Source organism: Micropterus salmoides, unplaced genomic scaffold (assembly GCF_014851395.1).
Source record: "Micropterus salmoides isolate LMB-PRFRI ecotype aquatic unplaced genomic scaffold, ASM1485139v1 Ms_hic_scaffold_6, whole genome shotgun sequence".
Taxonomy (NCBI): Eukaryota; Metazoa; Chordata; class Actinopteri; order Centrarchiformes; family Centrarchidae; genus Micropterus; species Micropterus salmoides.
The window spans coordinates 19,491,743-19,515,064 of record NW_024044348.1 but is presented as its reverse complement, the minus strand read 5'-3'; the positions used below and the strand labels follow the sequence as shown (position 1 = coordinate 19,515,064).

Sequence of the window (23,322 nt, the reverse complement as noted above, 5' to 3'; positions counted from 1 at the left end):
AGCCTATGGGAAGGAAACTATGTCATGCTTTTCTTATCACAAGAAAACGCGCGTCATAATGCTTGCCAAGCGGCTAGTCCGACAAGCCCTCAAAAACACCGGTGGAAAAACACACTGAGCTGCAGCACACAGTGACACGACGTCCGCCTGCTGCCTCTCCTCTCCCTTCCAAACACTAGCTACCCTCCAGGCAGTCAATGGACATAAAGTTGTTATTGTGATGTAGAGACAGAGCTCAGTTATAAAGTTATGGATGAAAGATACATGTGTTACAGATTAATAACTCACCACTCTGAAACTCTTTTCAGGACCCGCCCTACTCTGCTTCAAATTGGTTAGTTGTCTTTAACTAGGTACTGCGCATGTGCAACTCCCAACAAAGATCTTGTAGAGGTTAGATGCATCATTCCATAGCTAAAATGAAGTGTTCAACACACACGGTGGAAAGAGGAGCTGCAGCAATGTGCAGTATGACAAAAAATATGGTGTTTTTTGAAAATGAAACCATGTAAACCTGTTCTGGTACAACCCCTAAATAAAATGATGAACCTAAAAATGAGCTTACTATGACCACTTTAAGGTTCTGGGGCGTTGGTTTGAAGTGAGTTATGGTGGCAGATATCTATGTTCCTAGTCATTCAACCTTGCATGTCTGGGATTTTTTTTTTGTTCCATTCAGTAATTCCGGTGGCTTTTGAATAAGTGAAACAACTTCAAAACATACCAGAAAGTCCTGTTGCCTTTGATTTACTGCTGCTATCTGACATACAGGCAACTACATAATTCTTTACCATTTTAATATTTACAGACTTATTTTGTCATTTAGTTTTTGAGTGAACTAATAGTGTTTAGAAGACCAAATAAACCATTTTAGCTTGCAAATATATTACTGTAATACCATTTGAGACATCTCTTTGTTGACTACTACAGTAAATGTAATTTGTGAACTTTATTTCTAAATTTTGTGACCAGGGGGAACAATACACAGACTGAAAAGTATTGTACAGATGATAGAACCTCAGAGAAAAACACATGTAATATGTGCTGTAGAGCATAAAGAAGTAATTAGGGCTGCTTGATATGGTATAATTAGAAATTAAATTGGACAACAACAGGATTTTGTAAAACAATCTGTGTTTGTAAGACATATTTTAAGACAATATGTTCATATAACGATTCCACTGACAGTAGATAAACAATATTATTGAATTGTCACCTAATGTGATCTTTGCTATGTTATGACCCTGGGGTCATATTTTGTTACTTGTTATCTCACCCTGCACTGTCAGCTGTCTCCTCCCTTAGAGTGTGTGTGTATGCAGGTAATGGAGAACAGGTGGGTACACTGGATTGGTCCTGCAGAGCTGATTGCTACCTCCTGATTGGTCACCTGGATAACAGCAGCTGTTTTGGGCACTGCTCATCTCTGAAGCTAATAAAAACTGCTAAATTGTATTTAATTTGTTCTGGCATTGCTTGGGAATGGGAAGAGTGGGAAGCCACACATTTATGTTACATCATGGATACCCCTAGACCTTGATAGCTGTCAAAGTGTGACCTGCAAAAGTGGAGAACTAAACCAGAGCGATCTACTTTTTTAAAAAATATCTAGGTTGTTTGAGGGTATAGTTGTATTGGAACACTCAAAATATTTAGCAACATCATAATTATATTATTATTCAAGTAAGACAATAAATTATTGAATATAAGTTTCTCTAAAATAGCAAGACCGGAAAAGAAGCTCAAAGATTGACAGCTGAAGCTGTTAAGATGTGTATTCCTGAGCTGCTCTGCTGGAAATGCATTTGGAAAACTGGTAAATGTGGCAGCTTGCAGGGGATTTTCTGCAATATTGTCAAAACTGCCTTAAATGTGAAAAGTTTTTAAAATACTAGATCTCTTTTAGCTGACAGCTTCTTTGATATCGAGTTGTAGAAACACCAGTGTGTCCTGAAATTTTCATGTGGATGATGAGACTCTTTTGTTGTTTTTTACAGACCGAAGTCTACGTCAAGGTCTCCTGCCTCTCAGTCAGTGTCAGAATGAATATACAATGAATTTTTTGACAGCACCACAGCTTTTGATGTTGTGGCTTCATGCTCCGCTCTCATTATTTTAGATGTAAAATTACTGAGGATAAATTGCAAACTGTCTCCTGTAATTCAAGGGTATTTACAGTGAAATCTGTGGAACAGACAGCGAACTACAGACTCCTTTTTAAATGGTTGTCTGGTGTCAAGGTCAAGCAGGGATCTTTTAATCGATCTGATTAAAACAATATTCACTTGTCAGTTTTACAATTAGCTGCAGGAGCTGCCCAAAGTAACTCTATCTCTGCATGTAATGGTGAGGATTGTGTTGTTCTGTATCATAGAGTTCAGTCAGGATGCAAGTAGTCTCTGAATTATTGAGGCAAAACACAGATATGAAGTGCATTTGGCTTACTCGGGAGTATGGCAACATGCAAGCCCAATTTAAGGCTGTTCAGAAATGATGTGACTGTTTATATACCCTTAAATTCGTGTTTGTTTGTTTTTTGACATTCCTAAATACCTCAGGTCTTTAGAGACGCATTAGTAACTTAACACAGAATGAGTTACAAAATAAAAGGAAACTTAAGTACTAACAATGATAATCTGCCAAAAACATATTTGTGTAGTGATGCCTTTCACTGGAGCAATTTCTTGTTTATTTTTACAAATGTATTGTATAGTGTTATAGGTTACTGAAAATGGCCCCCATTCATTTTCTACACACGTGTCCCAAAGCAGCACTTAAGGACGAGTGCATGCACACGCCGTTAAGAGCTTCTTAACATCTGCTGTCCACGGTGCTTAAGATCATGCTGAATATACTTTCTTCCTTACGTTTGACTGTTTGTAAGCCATGCTTTAGATCAAAATTTATACACTTCAAAGCATGACTGTAGTAAACGATACAAAGAAATGTTTTATACTTGGAATTGTTCTCTATGAAAACAAAACTTAGTGTGCAGTAAACAGTATACTTGCTTGCTGCCCTTTATAATTCATGTTCCTGTGTGTAAAACTGTGATTAACATACCTGATAGAAGGCACACTTGACTGATCACTTGGCGCATATTATATATTATAATCTACAGAATCAGCTGCTTCAGACATGCCTTTATTTTCATTAACTGTCATCAAAACCCTCTAGTATCAAAGGAAGTACTGCTCTGCAATATAACTAAACACCATCATGTTGCTGTAACTGTGAATGTGAAAAAGAATACACTTACATATCTCTCTATAAATCCTATAAAATATATAGAAAACAAAGATTTTCAACACTGTAGATGAATGAGGTATGCCTTTAAGGGTTAATGATTTCTAGTAAACTGACTCCAGCTGTCCTTTTGACGGTGTGCAGCATCTGGTATACACTAAAGATCTATCAACTGAGGTTTTACCCTTTTATTGATTTTCACTAAAATTGTTACGATGGCCAAATGCTTCCCTCTTTCCTCCCAGTGTAAAACAGAATATTGAGAGGCAGGTAAAAAAATTCAGGCCTACAGCAGTTTTATCAAAAGTCTACATCTGTACCACCTTGAGTTAGCGCTGCATAGAAGAGCGTTTTTTCTGAGGTATCAAAAATTATATTGATTTGCATTGGAAATTCTAAACATCTTCCTCTCCACAGGCGGGTGAATAAATATAATTTGATAAAGTCGGGTGTGGGGCAGTTTCATCATTGTGAACTATCTTTTATGGGATCAAATTTAATAATTCAGCATGCGCTACTGTGCCTCTAAAAAGTTCATGTAGGACCTGAGGGTTTATTGTTCTCTTTCAGTGACTTCTTTGTTAAGAGAGAATTTTGTTCTCCAGCGATTTTGTTTCTATAGTTATGTTAACGACAGTGCGTACATGTTGTATGTGCATATCTTTCCTCCTGCCTCTCTGACCTGTGACCATGGGAGCAGACAGCTATAACACAGTTGCCTTGCTGTGCACGCAATGGAAGCACACTAAGTGCAGCACTTCACACATGCCTGGAGTGCTGCTGGGAAGCTTAGGGAATACTTACCTGCCTACAAACATACACACACACACACACACAGCAGTTTTTTAGCCTCAGGTACTTGGCTGTGCTTTACTTGAGTTAGCACCAAGGTTACTTGACTGAATGTGTACTCAAGAGGAAACCACTCTCCAAACAAGGTTCCAGTAAGTCACATGACCTGCTCGATGAAAAACCATCATGTCATGTGACTGTGAAATAGTTTTGTTCTGCGTGTTTTTGTCAATCATCTACTGTATGTGCACCAGTAAAACAACACACTAAATGGACCAAGTTACCAAGGTTACCTTGTCCAAACACCAACCTGACCTAACTGCTGCTTTAGGGATTCACCGCTGGGGAAACTGCCTCTGTAGGCTTAATTAATCACCACCTCAAGCAGTTGAATGAATGAGCCTACAGGCATACTTGCCGAGATACATTCTCCTCTGGCTTTCATTACAGCAAAGATACCTGCATCCTGCATCCTTAAAATGATAAACGAATAACAACATGTTCATTAATTTACAGTCGTGTTTCTGTCCACCAGGTTAATGCAATCCAATACTCACTCAATCTTTTAGCTCTCTGGAAATATCGGTCTCTTTAGCTGCTCGATGCTCCACTATGTTCAACAGCTAGTCTCTAACTGTGTCTGTCTGCTGTTTGGTGCTGAGCAGGTAGTGTACAGTGGGTTTTTAGAGCTTTGGACTTTGTTTTAAAGAATATTTAGCAGATGTATTTAATGAAAGTTGGTACCACCAAATGTCTAGAGGCCATTGAAAGCTTCTTCCAGTAACTGTGTAAAGGTCAGACTCGTTGTTGAAGTAAATATAAACATGTCTCTTAATAACCAGAAGACTGTACTGCATGTTTGAATTTTACAGGTACAATAGTTTTGTTCACCTTGCAAAGACATTTACGGTAAGCTCCTACCTTTTTTCAGAAGCAGTTCTTTTTGTTCAGGTTCTTAATGTAATCCATTCATTCTTCCATATTGTTGTCGTCTTAGCTCTGGCTGACTGTTTGTCACTGTATGTTAAAACAATCTGCTCATAAATATTAACCTTGCCCAATATACCCCCCCCCCCCCCACCACCACACACACACACACACACACACACACACACACACACACACACACACACACACACACACACACACACACACACACACACACACACACACACACACACACACTTAACCTTGTCTTCTGCTTGCAGTGTCACAGAGGGCTCAAAGCCTTTTCTCTCTTGTGTGGGTCTTTGAGGAGATTTTAAAAAATTATCTCAGTCTTCATTTGTTAGGCTAAACTGTTCATTCATTTTTATCTCCTTCTGAAACTTGAGACACATTTGAAACAGCAGAAAACATCACCATGACAAATAAGATTCATTAAAAGAAGAAATCATTCTTTATCACTCTTCTCCTAGCTTGCGTTTCATTTTACTCTGAAAAAGAAAACAGAACTGTTTATTATGTCTGTTTGGTTGAGAATCATTCCCGATAGCCTGTCAGCAGTAACCTCAAATAGTGAAGCTTTATAATGCTGTTGGTCTCTTTTATATTGTATATAGCCTCAATATGCTGCAGGAGACTGATGCCTTCTCTTTTAATTAAATTATTAACAAATGATACCAGCACCAATTTTCATTATTCAATTTCCTGCTGATTAGGACACTTTAATTAACAATATGCAATTATTATCCATGACGGAATTCAATTGTACTCAGTCCTTTTCAGTGAGGTAAATTATTATGAAGCAAATTATTTTCTGGGCTTTGTTCTACTGCTTAGAAAGCTGTTTGTTTAGAAGTATAGGGTGTATAAATTGAAGTTATTGTTTCTATATACTATACTGAGATAACGCATCATACAGTGTACAGTCTTTGTCACTTTGTCACTCTCAGTGTACATGAAATGGCATTCTCATCTTCACTGGGTTACCACCGCCGACCTCTAACCTGCAACCCCATGTTTTCACAGATCATAAATATCACTGTGCTTTTCAACACTAAACATAAAGCTCTGAAATATTCAGACCAGCCTGTAGCACACTATTCAACCCGTGTATAATGTCCCAAAAGGTACTAGGATTCAATAAAAGGGCTGTATTAAACGAGAAACCTGGGAACTAGTCTTTATTTATGGTGCAAAAAAATCAATCTGCAGAAGACAAAATCACGAATCAAGATTTTAGAGCTACAGACCTGTAATCATGTAAAATTGATCTCCCTCCCTATATTCTGTAAAAATTTAAACTAGTGTTGGTAAAGCTTCCTGTTACTGTTACACACACTCAGATGTTTGCCTCTAAAGCGCATTTAATCCTACTGGAAGCAGGACAGCCACCGATGTTTTATGGACTCTGGACATGAACTGAGTCTATCAACAAGGACCACAAGCAGTAATGTACTGTTTGTCACACTAAATGTGAGTTCTCAGTGCTGTCAGCTCAGCTATGAAATGAGTCAGGACTGCACTCATTCTGAACCATTCAGTTTCCTTTTACAATATTCTGTAGTGTGAGGACACTCATAGAAAAAGGTTCACTTACTCCATAAATGATCACACATTACCACTTCATTAATTATTAAAGGAAGCTTGTGTGTGTTACTCTAGCGATACCTTTAGGGAAATTACTTTCACTTTCTCCTCTCTGCGTAGGTCAAAGAGCAATGTCAGATACAGAACAAAGGGGATGAATCTTTTCTTCAAGGACACCAGAGCTTCTCATCATGTGTATGTGTTTCTGTTGAAGAACAGCCAATCAGTCTCTTTAAATAACAGGCCACCCTTCACCTCCTAACATACATTACAGCACAAGGAAAACAGCATTTATCACAATGATTATATTAGCGCTATCATTTATCCACGTTCCTTAAATGTCACCTTACGCACAACCTTGCCGGTAGGTTGAGAGGCTGTGGCCTAGACAAATATTCATGCTATTTGTCTTCCTGTGCCTCCTAGAGACTCCAGCGAGGGGAGAGGACGGTCAGGCGGACACATCATTCTCTGACTCGTCGCTGTTCGCTCACTGGGGTCAGGAGCTCAGTCCAGACAACCGCCGGGTGGCACTGAAGATGTTCCAGTACTATGGATATAACGGCTACCTCAGTGAGCGTCTCTCTCTAGACAGGCCAATACCAGACCTCAGGCCTGATGGGTAAGAATGCAGGTAGAATGGTGCTCAAACACTGTCAACCTTCACTAGATGCTTGGTTTTGATAGAGTATATATCTATAAAGTAACTTATGTTTGAGGAACTATTTATTTCTGTTGTTTCCTGACACATCTGAATTACAGTACATCTTGAGACATGAGAGTCATGTGCCCAAATTTTGTTCTGCAAAAGTGTCAGTTTTTGATTTTCCTCCTCACTTGCAGCTTTTTCACTTGCACTGAGATAGCTAGAGTATTACAGTATATAACAGTATCAAAACAAGGCTGTGCTTTGAGCTAAACCCTAACATCAGCAGGCTAACATGCTCACAGTGACAATTGTTAAGATACTGAAGTTAAGCAGGTATAAGGTTTAAACCATGTTCACCACCTCAGTTTAGCATGTTGGTATTGTAACATCTGATAATTAGCATTAAAAAATAAGTACAGCTGAGATCAATGGGGATGTGATTAGTTTGCTCATAATGGCTTAAGACACCCATATACAGTGAGGAAAATAAGTATTTGAACACCCTGCTATTTTGCAAGTTCTCCCACTTAGAAATCATGGAGGGGTCTGAAATTGTCATCGTAGGTTCATGTCCACTGTGAGAGACATAATCTAAAAAAAAAAATCCAGAAATCACAATGTATGATTTTTTTAACTATTTATTTGTATGATACAGCTGCAAATAAGTATTTGAACACCTGTCTATCAGCTAGAATTCTGACTCTCAAAGACCTGTTAGTCTGCCTTCAAAATGTCCTCCACTCCATTTATTATCCTAAATTAGATGCACCTGTTTGAGGTCGTTAGCTGCATAAAGACACCTGTCCACCCCATACAATCAGTAAGAATCCAACTACTAACATGGCCAAGACCAAAGAGCTGTCCAAAGACACTAGAGACAAAATTGTACACCTCCACAAGGCTGGAAAGGGCTACGGGGAAATTGCCAAGCAGCTTGGTGAAAAAAGGTCCACTGTTGGAGCAATCATTAGAAAATGGAAGAAGCTAAACATGACTGTCAATCTCCCTCGGACTGGGGCTCCATGCAAGATCTCACCTCGTGGGGTCTCAATGATCCTAAGAAAGTGAGAATCAGCCCAGAACTACACGGGAGGAGCTGGTCAATGACCTGAAAAGAGCTGGGACCACCGTTTCCAAGGTTACTGTTGGTAATACACTAAGACGTCATGGTTTGAAATCATGCATGGCACGGAAGGTTCCCCTACTTAAACCAGCACATGTCAAGGCCCGTCTTCAGTTTGCCAATGACCATTTGGATGATCCAGAGGAGTCATGGGAGAAAGTCATGTTGTCAGACTTTTTGGTCATAATTCCACTAACCGTGTTTGGAGGAAGAAGAATGATGAGTACCATCCCAAGAACATCCCTACTGTGAAGCATGGGGGTGGTAGCATCATGCTTTGGGGGTGTTTTTCTGCACATGGGACAGGGCGACTGCACTGTATTAAGGAGAGGATGACCGGGGCCATGTATTGCGAGATTTTGGGGAACAACCTCCTTCCCTCAGTTAGAGCATTGAAGATGGGTCGAGGCTGGGTCTTCAAACATGACAATGACCCGAAGCACACAGCCAGGATAACCAAGGAGTGGCTCTGTAAGAAGCATATCAAGGTTCTGGCGTGGCCTAGCCAGTCTCCAGACCTAAACCCAATAGAGAATCTTTGGAGGGAGCTCAAACTCCGTGTTTCTCAGCGACAGCCCAGAAACCTGAGATCTACAGAAGATCTGTGTGGAGGAGTGGGCCAAAATCCCTCCTGCAGTGTGTGCAAACCTGGTGAAAAACTACAGGAAATGTTTGACCTCTGTAATTGTAAACAAAGGCTACTGTACCAAATATTAACATTGATTTCTCAGGTGTTCAAATACTTATTTGCAGCTGTATCATACAAATAAATAGTTAAAAAATCATACATTGTGATTTCTGGATTTTTCTTTTTTAGATTATGTCTCTCACAGTGGACATGCACCTACGATGACAATTTCAGATCCCTCCATGATTTCTAAGTGGGAGAACTTGCAAAATAGCAGGGTGTTCAAATACTTATTTTCCTCACTGTATATTAAAGTGGTAACCTATAACGTAACCACCACAGTATAAAATCTCTAACAGCAAATTTACATTGAGTCTGTGCAGCAACTAACAATTTATTTTAGTTATAAATTAATCTACTGTTAATCAATTTTACTATAAAATATCAAATACAAAATATAAAAGATTAGATAAAAGATAAAATATTAAAACATATTTACTATTATATAGACAGAAATACATGTCTGGCTTTGGTTTTGCTTGAAAAATGAAACAATTTTCTGTCAAACGATTAATTGATAATTGCTGTCAGTTATGAGAATCATTCGCTTTTCAATAATAAAAAAAGGAACTCACCAAGCAGAAAACCCCATTGCTGTTCCCTCTCAAACACAGAGTGCCTCTAATTGAAAACCAATGAAGAATTTACTTCCGCCTACAGCATTCAGCACAACTACCTGTTGCTGAGTTAATTATATTAAGTAGGCAAAGGCAAACTCTTGTTTGTTTGTAAGCCTGATTCTTACAATATCTGTCACAAACCCATTCAACCATTTTAATCTGCAGCATATAAATAAGGCACACATTAATTTCCAAAGCCTTGTGAAGTTATTTGTGCACTGCGGGCACTTTGATTAAGACCTGGACAAAAAGCATCAGTCCTGGAAAGTCAATACACTAACATCTTTACGGGGAATTGTTCACACGACATTGGTTGGCTGTGACTTTTCAGCACAACTTTTATGTTCACATCACCAGAGTGCACAAAGTGACATCCTGGTGTAAAAGTTTACACAGCTCGAAGATCTTCAGGGCATTTTCTCAACTGTACAACACTAGACTCCCTTCAGACTATCCCTTCACACTAATACTGGCTTTGTACACTCATCCAAAACCATTCTGGGGGATACATTAATCACACACATTTTGCACACATTTCCCAAAAGTAATGCCGGAGCCATGTCATTATGTAAATACAACAGGATTTTGGGCCGTAATGAACAGCATGATGTGGTTACAGCGATGTGATGCTGTTAAACTTGACAGGCTGGACCGAAAGCAGGTAAGATATCACAAACCTAACACAATTCCCTCTCTACAATTAAATTAAATGGTCATGTCAAGAGGATTATTATGGGGAGTTTGCCACAGATTTTGTGACCACAATCCACATATAATAATGAGGGGATGATTGCCATCTGACGCATTTGTGTCATTACATACAGAAAACATTATGATCGGGATTTCAATTTAAAAAATCATTATTAAAACTAAAAGGGACAATATCTGCAGCCTTATAATCTTTTTTTTTTTTTTAAACAGCTTTCTCTCTGCATTTCCTGGAAACAGGCATCAGTTTTATCTTGGGAGAGGAGGCTGGATGCCTTATTCACAATGAAAATGTCAGCATGTGGTGGCAGAAAACAATACTCCTAAAAGGGAAAGAGAGGAGCTTGATTGATGTCAGACCGTAGCACATGACCAATTATTTATTCCCCCTAAGCGGATCACTTTTATAACTGCATTTCAGGTGCACTGCTATAGTAGCACTCTAATCATCATTTCCAAAATTCTGCTGGCCATGAACTGGTGCCAGTGACTACATTTAAACCTTGATTCATGAAAACAGGATCCTAATATAGTCTGCCAAGTAGCTTATTTGGCATGAAATCTGACATTACCCTGCTCTTTAGGAATCAATGTCAAATTTATCTGTTAATCCTTTAGACAGACTGGTGCATATCTAAACATCACCTCAACATGGGTTTTTTTATTTGTCCTCCACAGGTGCAGAAACATAACGTATCCTTTAAACCTCCCTCAAGTGAGCATTGTGTTCATTTTTGTGAATGAAGCTTTGTCCGTCATCCTGCGGTCCATTCACTCTGCCATCAGCAGGACGCCCTCCCACCTTCTCAAAGAGATAATCCTGGTGGACGACAACAGCAATAACGGTAAGCAGCATAAATTTATAATACAGCAATGTAACAATCATTGCTTTACAACCATGACCAGGCATGGCAGGCCTGTCATGCTTTGGATTTAAACATGTTGAAGTGGTGTGTAAGAAATCTGCTTTGTCTACCTCTGTCAGAAGTAAAGGATCAATTATTATTATTGTTATTATTGTTATTGTTGTTATTAATTGCTTTTATTATTTCAGTAGTAAATGTTCCACCACTTTCATTTTAAACTGTATTATGTGCTATGTGAGAATGCTTGACAGGCATGGCAGTAACTAAGGGGGGAAGAGCTTAGTAACATGTTAACAACCATTTTGGAATGTAGCTTTAAAAGAGACCTGTAGTTTACATATCATTGCCCCGCATATGTGGAGAAAACTGTGATATTTACTGCTCCTCTGACGGCCTCCAGACTCCTTTAATGTTTTTAATTGGGGGCTGTGTTCACTGGATTTAACCGATAGATGAATTACACTAATTAGCTGCAAAGTGAGGAAATTTGCCCCGAGGCAGATAACAATCCAGCAAGGTGATGAAGTGTTTGTACATATCTTGTGTGCATTTGCAACCCTATTTCTTACATCGGCATGCATTGGATGTAGTGTAAACAGTGTTGGATTGAAAAGATATCCAGTATACGCTGACAATGTTTAGCTGCTGAGCTTTCATCACTTGTTATTTCTAAGATGATGTGTGTGATCACTGATAGGTGACTTTAGTCTGCCATGCAAGGCATAAGAAATAGACTTGAAGTCACCTGTGAAAAGTGGACCTATAATTTACAGTGTAAGACTTAACTACATTACAAAGGCTGAAAGCAGGCTATAAAAAGGTAATTTATAGGCAATAAACATTTAAATCGGCTGTGCTGCTTGTAACAAGGAATAAGACAGCCATTAAGGGCAATCAACATGGGAAATACTGGCACAGGGAAGAATATGTTTACCAAAGTCAATAATGCAAAACATGTAGCATGGCCTGTAGCCTGCTGGAAGAGAATATATAGATCACTATGGTATTTCTTGGTAACATCTCAACACGGTGGGATAAGAATGATCACTCTTCCTCAGGCTGTTATTGACCAGAAAGTTGAATATATATCCAGAGTTACCCGTTAATAAATGTAAAGATGAAAATCCAAAAGTTTACTCGCACTCCTTTTAGCACATTATTGAATTATCACATCAGACCCCACAAACATTCATATTTCATCACATAATTGAGAGCAAGGGAGCAGTCGCCTTTAGCTCTTTCAGGGACCCAAGTCACGCATTGACATTTTGCTGATGGCATTTCACCCTGTTTGCCTGAACACTCTGTCACGCTTCCTCTGATAGGTCTGGTGTTATCATTATCGCCATAACTGTGAATCTTATCTTGGCTAAATGTTGTTAGCCTGTTGACCCGTGATGCCGCTGAGATTGTGGAAGGGGTCATTGTCCACACCTAACCTTCCAGGCATCCACAGCTTTACATTAGTCATCCACCACTGTCACAGCTCACCTCCGAGAGGCATTAGCATGCAGGAGAACGTGGAGCTATCAAGGGAGAGAAGGACAAATTGACCTAGCTGATTCCTCCTTAATTGGATAATGTCCCAAGCTGTGGCCCGAGAAAGGCTTGTCTTTGTAAGAGTGGGGTTGTGAGAAGTGCTCCCTTATTAGTCAGGCTGTCAGAAGACTTATGATTCCATACTTTAACTAATACCAAGGAGTCTTATATATATGTGAGGGTGATAAATTTTTGTGATGAGCAGCTAATTTCAAGCAACATGAAGACAGACAGAAACCTGTTTCCCATGGCTTCTCTGCCTGATCGCTGGTTGTCAGGGACTTTCTGAGTCTGACTGAGCTCACCTGTGATGGAGCCCTTTAGGTGGCCATTGGAGAGATCTGAACATCTTAGTTGGTTATAATTCATCCCCAAGCGACGTAATGTGGATTTAGTCAACAACTGAGGTGCCCATAGAAGTTCCAGCAACTGTTTGAAACCAGATGGATATCCAGCAAATGGTCGCTGTAAGTCTGGCCAAAAAAAAGGCTGGAGGGTACACAAAAGATATCAGCAAAAACCAACAAAGCTGAGTTTACAGTATGTCCTGCCAACTATAACACACAAGCAATGCACATTTGTACTGGAACTTCAGCAACATGTTTTCAAAATGTTTTTAACAAACTGCGAGTCTTGGTTCCAAACCCTGGACCCAGAATTTGGATACGAGACTGGTGAAATTGTGGAGGGAGAGCGATTATCAGTTGGATATTTTAAACAGAGAATTTCACACCTGCGGAGTTGTGTAGTCAGAGATTGCCAAATGGTGTAGCGAAACTACACAGCAACTGTGAGACCTGTATCCATGCCGATTTGCCATCTGCGGTGCAAGCAGTAACGCCTGTGTGATGATAAATGGTCTTTAGTTTGAACATGCATGAAGAGAACATACCATGTTCGAAGCTTAGACAGACAAGCACAGTTCAGACACACTGCACATTAACATGCAGTTATGAAGCAGCCTATAGAAAGTTGAAAAAGAGAGGTTTAAAGCCATGTTGGAATAGAAGACATGTTTGGTTTTGAATACAGAAAGCTTTCAGTGTTGATTCAGAATAAAACAGTATCCATGTTCAGGTAGTTATACACTGTTTCTTACAATCTTATCTTGTTATATCAGACTGAGGATAGAATGGAAGTGACAAATTCCCCGTTAGTTTTTTACCTTCTGAGAAAAAGCTGTTTTCTTGTTTCATTTTGAATATGTTACTGGATTTACAGCAATGTTAGAAACCTGTTTGTGTGTTGTTCCAGTCAAACTCCATCCAAAAGCCCATTGCTTTCCAGCAGAGCTTCAGCGGGATATCAGTCCTAAAAGATTGATGACTGGTGGCCATCAGCCATTCCTAGTGTAATGAGCTGTGCTTTATTATGATTTGTTATAAGGCAAAACAAATAATTTTTCAATCCTACACACATCAGAATGTCTTAATTATTGATTGATTAAAAACTATTATAATCTGGTGGAACGTCACTAGCAGCTGCTCGCATGATTAACTACAGTAGCTTTTCTTTAGCCAGAATCAAGAGTGAGTCAGAGTCCAAAGTGAAGACATTTTCCTACTACATACAGTGTGCTGTGTTTCTCAGCCCAGGCTTTTCCTGATCCAAAGTCCCTCTGCTTTAAGGTCTGGATAACTAATCAAGGCAAATTTACACCTGGGGTGTCTGAAGATTGCAATTAAAGGGGAAAAATACAAAAAAAACAAACCACTATAGAATTGAATGTTGCATGCCATGTATAGTATTGTGTGAGTGTTATTCTGCTTCAGACGTTTTTATAGTCTTGGTGAAAAATAGCAACAGTTCTCTGAGTTTCAAGGACCAACAGCGTCCACTGGGACAAAAAGTGAAACACTGAATCTCTGACTCTGATACACTGTAATTAAATTTTAGACAACAATTTAAGAAATCGAGCAAATTAAGTTGTTGTGGCCTCAGTGTTTTGGATTAGGTATGAATATACATACCCTTACAGACACCCGTTGGGTCTCCATCTTGTTTGTATTGTGCACATTAACAAAGCACTTGCACATGTGTTAGCATGCAGGCAGCAAGATACATATTCCTGTTGCCAGTTTTATTCCATTGATCAACATCTGGTGGCCGTAAAGTGAAAAGAAGCGTAGCAGTGAACTAACAAAGGCAGTGAAGCTGCAAGCTAGCAAACATGGGTGCAAGAATTACGAGGAAGGAAATGGATTCACATGTGAATCACATTTGTTAGGCCTAAAGGATACACACAATGCACTTTCTTGATAAACAGAGAATTTAAACATAACTCTGTTAGTAAGATAACTCAGAACACATAATGTATTGACTCATGACTCATTCGTAACTGGAAAAGACAACATAGCCACAGTTGAGACTTAACTTGTGTATATATACATTTGACCCAAAGTAGAGTATGTCTCCTCTAAGAAAAAACTGAGCTGTCGAACATCCTTATGGGTGAAGATAATTGCTTCTTTCCTAACCTCAGAAGGGACTGCTGATGACAAGATACGAGGTGAAATCATTCCCATTATATATTCTTGCATTTTACATTCACTGTTGTAGAATCACTGATTGATATGCTGTGAGAGTTGTTTCTACTTCTTTTCAGGTGCCGCCATTAACTATCATGCCAAACAGCCTATATTTGTTGTTTGCACAGCGGGAGAAAATAAGGCTGCTGAAAAATATTTATAAATGATGGATCACATTCAAATAACTCAGTGCTGAAGCAGGTTCATGTGTCACTGTGCCAAGTGTGTGATGGGAAAATGTGCCGCTTTAATCGTATTCTGTGCATTTGATCAAAGCTGAGTCTCATGTCGTGCACTTTGTTTTAATAACAGATATAAACTTCCATAATGTAGTCAGTGACTTCACAGACTTCATAATCAGATTAACTACTTCTCTAACCAAACTTTTTTCTGATTTTGGAAAATCAATGATTTTTTTGTTGTTTTTTTGGACTTTATAAAATGCCTCACCCTGCCTCTGAAGAAGCCAGACACAGCATGATTTCACAGCGGACGCTTTCTGCCTGCTTGCAACTGCTCCCCAATTCCCTTAAATGGTGCTGGCTGTTAAGAGAATAGTGAGAACACAGCCAAAGGTGATTTATACAAGGTATGATGAAACAGTGCTGATGACAGTTGTATTTTTTCCTGCCTTATATGGTTGATAGTACAGAATAGTAGTGATATAATTGTGTTTTTTCACACATTTCAAAACAGACTCCAAAACACTTGGTCACCCAAGTTTTTTGCACTTCGCCTGTAATTTTTCCAGCCGAACCACAAGAGGAACTTCTATTACAGCACTGTGTCCGTAATTTCTTGTATGTTAGAGAAAATCAGCACAAACATTGCAACCAACTTGTCAGGAGAACTACAATTTGTTTTCATATAAATAGCACAGACTCTTTTATCCTGCAGGCTATGACTCATCACACAGTATATAGCTCAGGTAATAATGGAGGTAAAGTTTGAAGCCAAACAGTAAAATGGATGGACTTCCTCGATCTCCTCCCATCGTGTTTTGAAAAGAATTGCAGGCTGAGTCCTCAATATTGCAATATCCCGTTATGACTAGTAAGCCCGGTGGAGGTCTGCAGTGCTGGCTCAAGCTGCTGCCTCTTTGGTCCAGTGATCAAAGCAGTGAAGCATGAGTACTTTTGGCCTCCTACCAATAAAATACTGCCCACTGGAGGAGGACATGACGACGTCTTGTGGGTGGAAGTTTGCTCACAAACAGCTCTCACTGTCCTCACCTATCTTAGCCGGGATCTTCAAAAACTCTTCAGGTATTGATGTAAAATTTCTGTGCGTTTTGTAGATGACCTAAAGGAGAAGCTGGAAGATTTTGTGTCTGAGACTAACAGCCAACGTCCAGGATTCATAAAGATGGTGCGGCACGCCAAGCAGGAGGGTCTGATCCGGTCTAGAGTGAGTGGGTGGAGAGCTGCCACTGCCCCAGTTGTTGCCCTGTTTGATGCCCACGTCGAGTTCAACGTTGGCTGGTGAGTCACTCACAACGACTGTGTCATGAGGCTAGCACAGCACAACAGGAGCACTGGTTCTTGAGTCATATGCCTCTGTGTGGGATTTACAGAAAATCATTTAATTTTAAAACAAAAAATGCAGGTTAGCTCTTTTTCTAGTGACTGTATTCTGTGTCTGTGACAGAAACATTCATACGATATACACAGAGTACACTCTGCATGAGATCACAACAATCACACATCTGCCAGCGCCACCGAATAACTGTGCACTATGTCCCAAATCTGTCATGAGAATCTGAACATTCCAAACTTTTATAATAATTGATTTGATGTGGTTTTAAATACTCATTGTACAAAAATCTAAATGTGCGAACTGTATCTGTTTTCTTGATCCAGACATGAACTTATTACTGCAATAATCTGAAATTTTGGGAATTGGCTTTCTTGCCAAAAGCTAGATGACAACTTTCTTCTCATCTAATCCTCAACAAGAAAGCAAATTCCAAAATGTAGAACTATTCTTTTAAATCTTTATATAAGTCTTTTTTTTTTAATTGTATTTATTAATTCCCTAGTGGCAAATCGCACACCTTCTTACACCTTCTTATCGTCTTTTTGTCATTTATTTAGAATTGGAGTGTAAATAACTTTGACCCCTTTTGAGACATGTTCAACAGTAAAGGGCACACATGCACATTAAATGACCTTGTAAATGTATTGTATAGTTTTTGAATCCCCTCATTGGGGAGTTTGCAAGAGAATAAACTTATTTTATCACTTCATATTTTGATTAATAAAATTCCATCACATTGTTAAACTAGTAAATTGGATTGAATTTGTGAAATTGTTTTTTAAAAAGTGCTCCTTACATGACAGGCATGATCACAAAGGTAATGGAGAAAGCCTGTCAAAACAAACGCTCACAGTAAAATTACTTTCTCTTTCCATATTTGAAGGGCTGAACCCATTCTGCAGAGAATTAAAGAAGACAGAACCCGCATAATCTCCCCATCATTTGACAACATCAAGTATGACACGTTTGAGATTGAAGAGTACCCGCTGTCTGCCCAGGGCTTTGACTGGGAGCTGTGGTGTCGCTACCTCAACCCACCCAAGTCCTGGTGGCACAAGGGCAACAAGAGTGCACCAATCCAGTAAGTGAATGCAATAATGTCTTGATAGCCAGAATAAAATAATATATTTTTTATGTGAATTGAAGTAACCCTGCTAAAAGGATCATTCATGCAGTATTCATGAACAAATTATATGTTGTGTATCAGATTTTTGTTCTTGTCCTTGCTATCACCATAGCAACTGTGCCAAGCTAACATTACCTGTGCAGAGGACAGCAACAGACAAACAAAACTGATCTTCATCATCTTTAATCCCCCCAGGAGCCCGGCCCTGATTGGCTGCTTCGTGGTGGATAGGCTGTACTTTGAGGAGATTGGCTTGCTGGATGAGGGAATGGAGGTGTACGGGGAGAAAATGTGGAGCTGGGCATCAGGGTGAGTAATAATGTCACCCCCGTGGCCATGGGCCATTGTTCATCCAGGTAATGTGTGGAAAATTAACTATGATAATGACATTAAATGGCTGTTAGGAACAAGGTCACAGAGGGCCTTGTAGTGTTCCTTTTATGTTAAATACTTAACTCATTGGAAAAGTGTCATTTGGCTGCAAGCGATGTGGACTGTGCATTTAAAAATTGTGTATAAGTGGAGTGGCAGTTAGCAAGGAGAGGAAAATCAGAGCTTTGGCCAATGTAGGCCAACGCATGCATTTATTTTCATGAAAGGTCAGTGTTCTGCAAACTGTCAGAATGATGCTTTTGATAATATGTTATTTTAATCTAATGCAATTTATCCCATGTTATTCTATATTATTTGTTGTGGAAAAATTCCATAAAAAAGACCAAAACCACAATGCATATGTCTGTCTCTCTCGACTCTCCCCTGTTTGTGACACTCAGCCCATTGGATTTTACTGAAGACAAAACAATCTAACCTCACGGTCTATTTAGCACCTCTTCTGACGCTTTTGATCATATCACAAGATCCTCATCAGCATTACTTAATTCTTAAAAAGGGTTATGTGATTTCTTAAAACAGCTGGGGAATGCAGTTTTTACAAATGTTACTCAAACAGCAGTAAATAGTGCATTTGTTTTGGACTGTTTTCAGCCTTGGATTTATACACATTTGGTGCTCTAGTGAGCATTTAAAGCAGCAGGACAGTGTTTTGCATGGGATGGATAAGTATAATAAATTAAAGTACCCTGGGTCAGAAATACTGAGGTTCCAACATGAAGCTCAAAATACAGTGTCAAAGCCCTCTCCACACTGCGAGGAAAAAAATCCTTATATATATATATTTTTTTTTTTTCTTTTCTTTGTTGACCAAAAATATAGTGAAATTCCAATATGCTGAATCTTGAAATACTTGTATGAACTTATGAAATACCAACTATGTTAACAATCTGCGTCACCAATTTTAACAATGTCGTTTGCGCAGAGTAGAATAATATAAAAAAAGATATAGAATATCACCAACCAGATTCTTGAAACGCCTTAAAACAACTATAGTAATGGCAATACTTACATGCTTTGACAGGAGCAGGTGAACACAGTAGAGGATCATTTAGTGTACCCAGTGTGTCTTTTTGTTGTCAGTTTTGGCAATAGTAACTAATCACTGCTAATTTATTCTGAAGTCTGAATGATCACCTTCATCCCCTGTTGATTCCACTGAAGCACATGTGAGAGTTGTAGGTCTCAAAGTCATTGTTACCGTTGGCAGTGATGTGTGAAGAGAACGTCGGCATTGCTCAGAGCAGAAAGACGCACTGTGTCTGGTAGTTGTGTTGCATTCTTCTCAAGTGTTGTACTTAAATTGTACACCATCGCCAGCTCTGAGTTGGATGAAAATCGTTTCGGTGTGCCTTCAGTTCAACAGTACCACAAGCAGATGGGCTGGAGAAAGAACAGTCCCCCATAGGGATAGCTAATGACAGTACACATCTACTGTACAAAGTCATTAATGCAGCTATCAGCCTGTTTAATAACAGCAAGAAGCGTGGGACAAGTCCTCCTCAGGTTCACTCTGACTAGATTTCACTGTGAGAAGAAAATGGAGACAAGCTTGCAACACGGTGCTGAATGTGGAAATATCCATCCACACTAATGACATAGATGCAATCATCAGTAAAGAAGGGAGATTAGTCCCATAAGTCATTTTCCTCCAGAAATTACATGCTTTTAGAATTCCTGGGCCTGATAATAGACCCACTGATTGCTTTATAGCTGGACACATTGATGATTTTATCACATATCACATATTATAAACCAGGGTCCTAGCCCCATGTATAAACAGTTTGATAAATCATTTTGGTTCATTGCTCTGTATCTTGAGTTCAGTGTTGCACTCCATGTTGTTTATTTGCTTGGTTATGTTGGACTGAAGGAACGTGCCCTTGCCTAGAGGTTAATGTAGTTTAGAGTTCAGTAATGCTTTTGAAACAGAGGGTGACACATTGAGCTGAGAGCTACCAGACTGGAGGACCCTGGCTTGGCCCCAGATTAGCAGTCCCATAGAGCCCCAGCAGGTACTGCCTGTCTGTCTGCCTGTCTGCAGCGTATTGGTCATGCCTCCAGACCACCTGCCAGCACACAGACTGGCTGCTGATGGATCCTCAGAGACACACTCAAACCAGGTCAACAGCTACAGGCTTTGGCTTAGGCTTGAAAGGGATGTCCTCGGTAGTGTGAGGGTGAAATGAACCGCTGCTCTCTGTTCATGTTTGGTCACAAAGTGAAAGTTGTATATGTCTACATAATGACAAAAATGTTTGTTTCAAATAAATGTTATGTGTTATTTTTGTGTCACAAAACATCCTTATGTGCAACTGTTGTGGTATGTGTGTGTTGTTGTGCTCCTATGTGAATTAAGTAGACTTTTATTCTGAAGTATACACATCAACACATCCAGTGTTATTTTTCCTGTTTTTCCTATACTGCATAAAGTGTTATTACTGTACAATTTTATTATTTTTCTACTTTCTGTTAACTTTACGCTTGTGGAAGGCAGACAAAAGTGTTAGCTAATGTTTTTTTCCTGTCATTTTCAAACTAGTCATCTGAGACTGAACAACTCCCACATTTACATCTGTCGGAAGAGGGCACTTGTTAACCATGATCAATTCAAATATCCATGGCTTCACTGACAGTGATTCTGCCACCGCAGTAACACCAGCAGCACAGTGAGCACAACACATAAAGCAGCAGATGGATTCGTCTATAGAGAGTTTTAGCAGGAAGTTAGTGACTGCTTATTTTACTAACTGTATGTGTTCCATTTGGACTGGCTTTACACCAAAAAGGTCTCCAAAAGTGACCTCGGGGCACCATATGTGGCAATAAATTGCTGAAAGATAAACCTGGGAACCGTAGTCCTTGTTGTAGTCCAGTATAAAACAAAACGCAGAGTTGTCTGACAGCACTGGCTGTCATTTTGAGCTTCACGTCACAGAGTGTTGATTTGTTTTTTGAAAAACTGAGATGGATATGGTGCAAACCTAAGATATAGTTTTTGTGAAGTGATCCTGGAGCCAATCCCAGCTGACATCGGTCGAAAGGCGGGGTACACCTTGGACAGATCGCCAGTCCATCGCAGTTGACCAAAGTATTTGGCATGCAATTTGTATTCAATACAAACAACGTTTAATATTATCTTTCACAGTATTTTAATTAGCAGAAAAGTACAGAGAGCATATGGAATAATTAAAACTCTTGAGAAATGCAAAATAAAGACCATGTCCTCATATTCAAAATTCATTTCAAAACACTTTACATTTTGATTTGACCTTGGCAGCTTGCACATTGTGATCAACTACCAAATTTAAAAACAATTCATCCACATATTTAAAGGTAAATGGTAACTGCTGCACTTTTTAAATTTTAATACAAAGTGGCATATTTGTATGAAGTAGGCATAAAAGTATGATCGAAAGCTAAAGATTTTTATTAGCCCAGATTCAACATAAAATACATCACAACATGATGTAATACAGTTAAAAGTCTAGATATGCTAAATATGTCCATGTTAGCCTGTTAAAGCAGGTTCACTTACAGTTTTTCTCAGTCGCTTTGGTGCATTTCTCAGATCAGAATTGAAATTCTCAAAACTAATTGTTCAACCTCCACATCATCTCGTCACTTGTGCACATCATAAAAGCACTTTCTCATTGTTTTGAACAAATTGCAAATGCTCACTAGAGCACCAATGACACTGTGATGCAAATGATTATGTACAATTGTCTGCTGTTTCCTACATTATCAATTGCTTATGTCCTGCTGATCACAATGAATTATGTCGCTGTTGAATAATCTTACCCCCCAAAACATCTAGGCATAAATTCATTGCATTAGTCACTACATGCAAAATGGTTGAACATGTTATCAAAAATCAAAGTTAAAATACTTTATTCATATCCTTTGCCTACAAGTATATAGCTAAACGAAATGTTGTTTCTTAAGGACCATAAACAAAGAATAGACCCCAACAACATCACAATAGCAACACTCATACCAATACTCAATACCAGGAAACAGTAACAATACAGTGAGCAGTAATATATATATATATATATATATATATATATATATATATAAAACAAATGGTGTTTTCCCCTGAGAACAGGATAATTAATTTTCTCGTGATCACGAGATAACAAACCATAGCTGAATACAGGCGCTGGCAGGTGCGTTTCTTTTCAAAGCAATTACCAGTGTCACTGGTTAGTTCAGTTGGTAGAGCACAGGGCTCAGTCTGATTAGTTTGATTCCTGTTCTTGTTGACTTTCTTTTTCTTCTTTTGTGTGTATTATCTTCTTCAGCAAAATTGTTATGAAGAGATTGAGGGGAATCCAATCGCACATTTCCCGACGGCTATTTCAAAGGTTCCGAAAGCCATCAGGAAATGTGTAACGTTACATGGATTCCCCTGAATGAGAAGGAATTTCTGTCTCTGCCTGGGAATGATGGGGAAATGAGTCCATCGGTTGATAGATATGGACCAAGAATGAGTCCAGCACATGCTTTACAGTAATGTGAGCTTGTGAAACATTTCATAAGAACTTTTATGGTTTATGGTTATCTCAAAATCACGAGAAAATGATGAGTAAAAAAATATTTGATTAGGGTTCTGTGAATATATATATGAATATATAGATAGACATTCTATACATGTCTATTAGAATTTTTTTGTAAATGTGTCCTGAATTGATGAAGATATCGGTTGTGATGTGGAAGAGAATCTGTGATACAACAGACCGGAACGTCAGCCAAAGGGGTGTATCCCATGCAACAGTCCTGTCTCTTTCTTTTCTTCTTACAATGACATGCTCTGTCAACAAATTACAGTACGAACAGTAAAAGCATTGCTGTGATTCCTGTCCTCTCTCCTGCAATGTATGACTTTGTACTGGTGAAAGTGATATATGCCATACAAAAAGTGCAGCCTTGTGCATTTTCAATCATTGTCATCAAAATCTTAGCCTAAATATACATCA

The 23,322-nt window shown here is 39.0% G+C and overlaps 1 protein-coding gene across 1 annotated transcript in view; it reads left to right on the top strand.

Moving 5' to 3' along the window:
• The window catches only part of LOC119890544 (polypeptide N-acetylgalactosaminyltransferase 18-like), a 93,910-nt gene that overhangs the window by 23,199 nt on the left and 47,389 nt on the right, over nt 1–23,322 (top strand). The window contains 6 exon segments of the mRNA XM_038701859.1: nt 6,997–7,192; nt 11,037–11,203; nt 16,589–16,772; nt 17,711–17,908; nt 18,149–18,231; nt 18,234–18,262. Coding sequence (XP_038557787.1) covers nt 6,997–7,192; nt 11,037–11,203; nt 16,589–16,772; nt 17,711–17,908; nt 18,149–18,231; nt 18,234–18,262 — 857 coding nt within the window.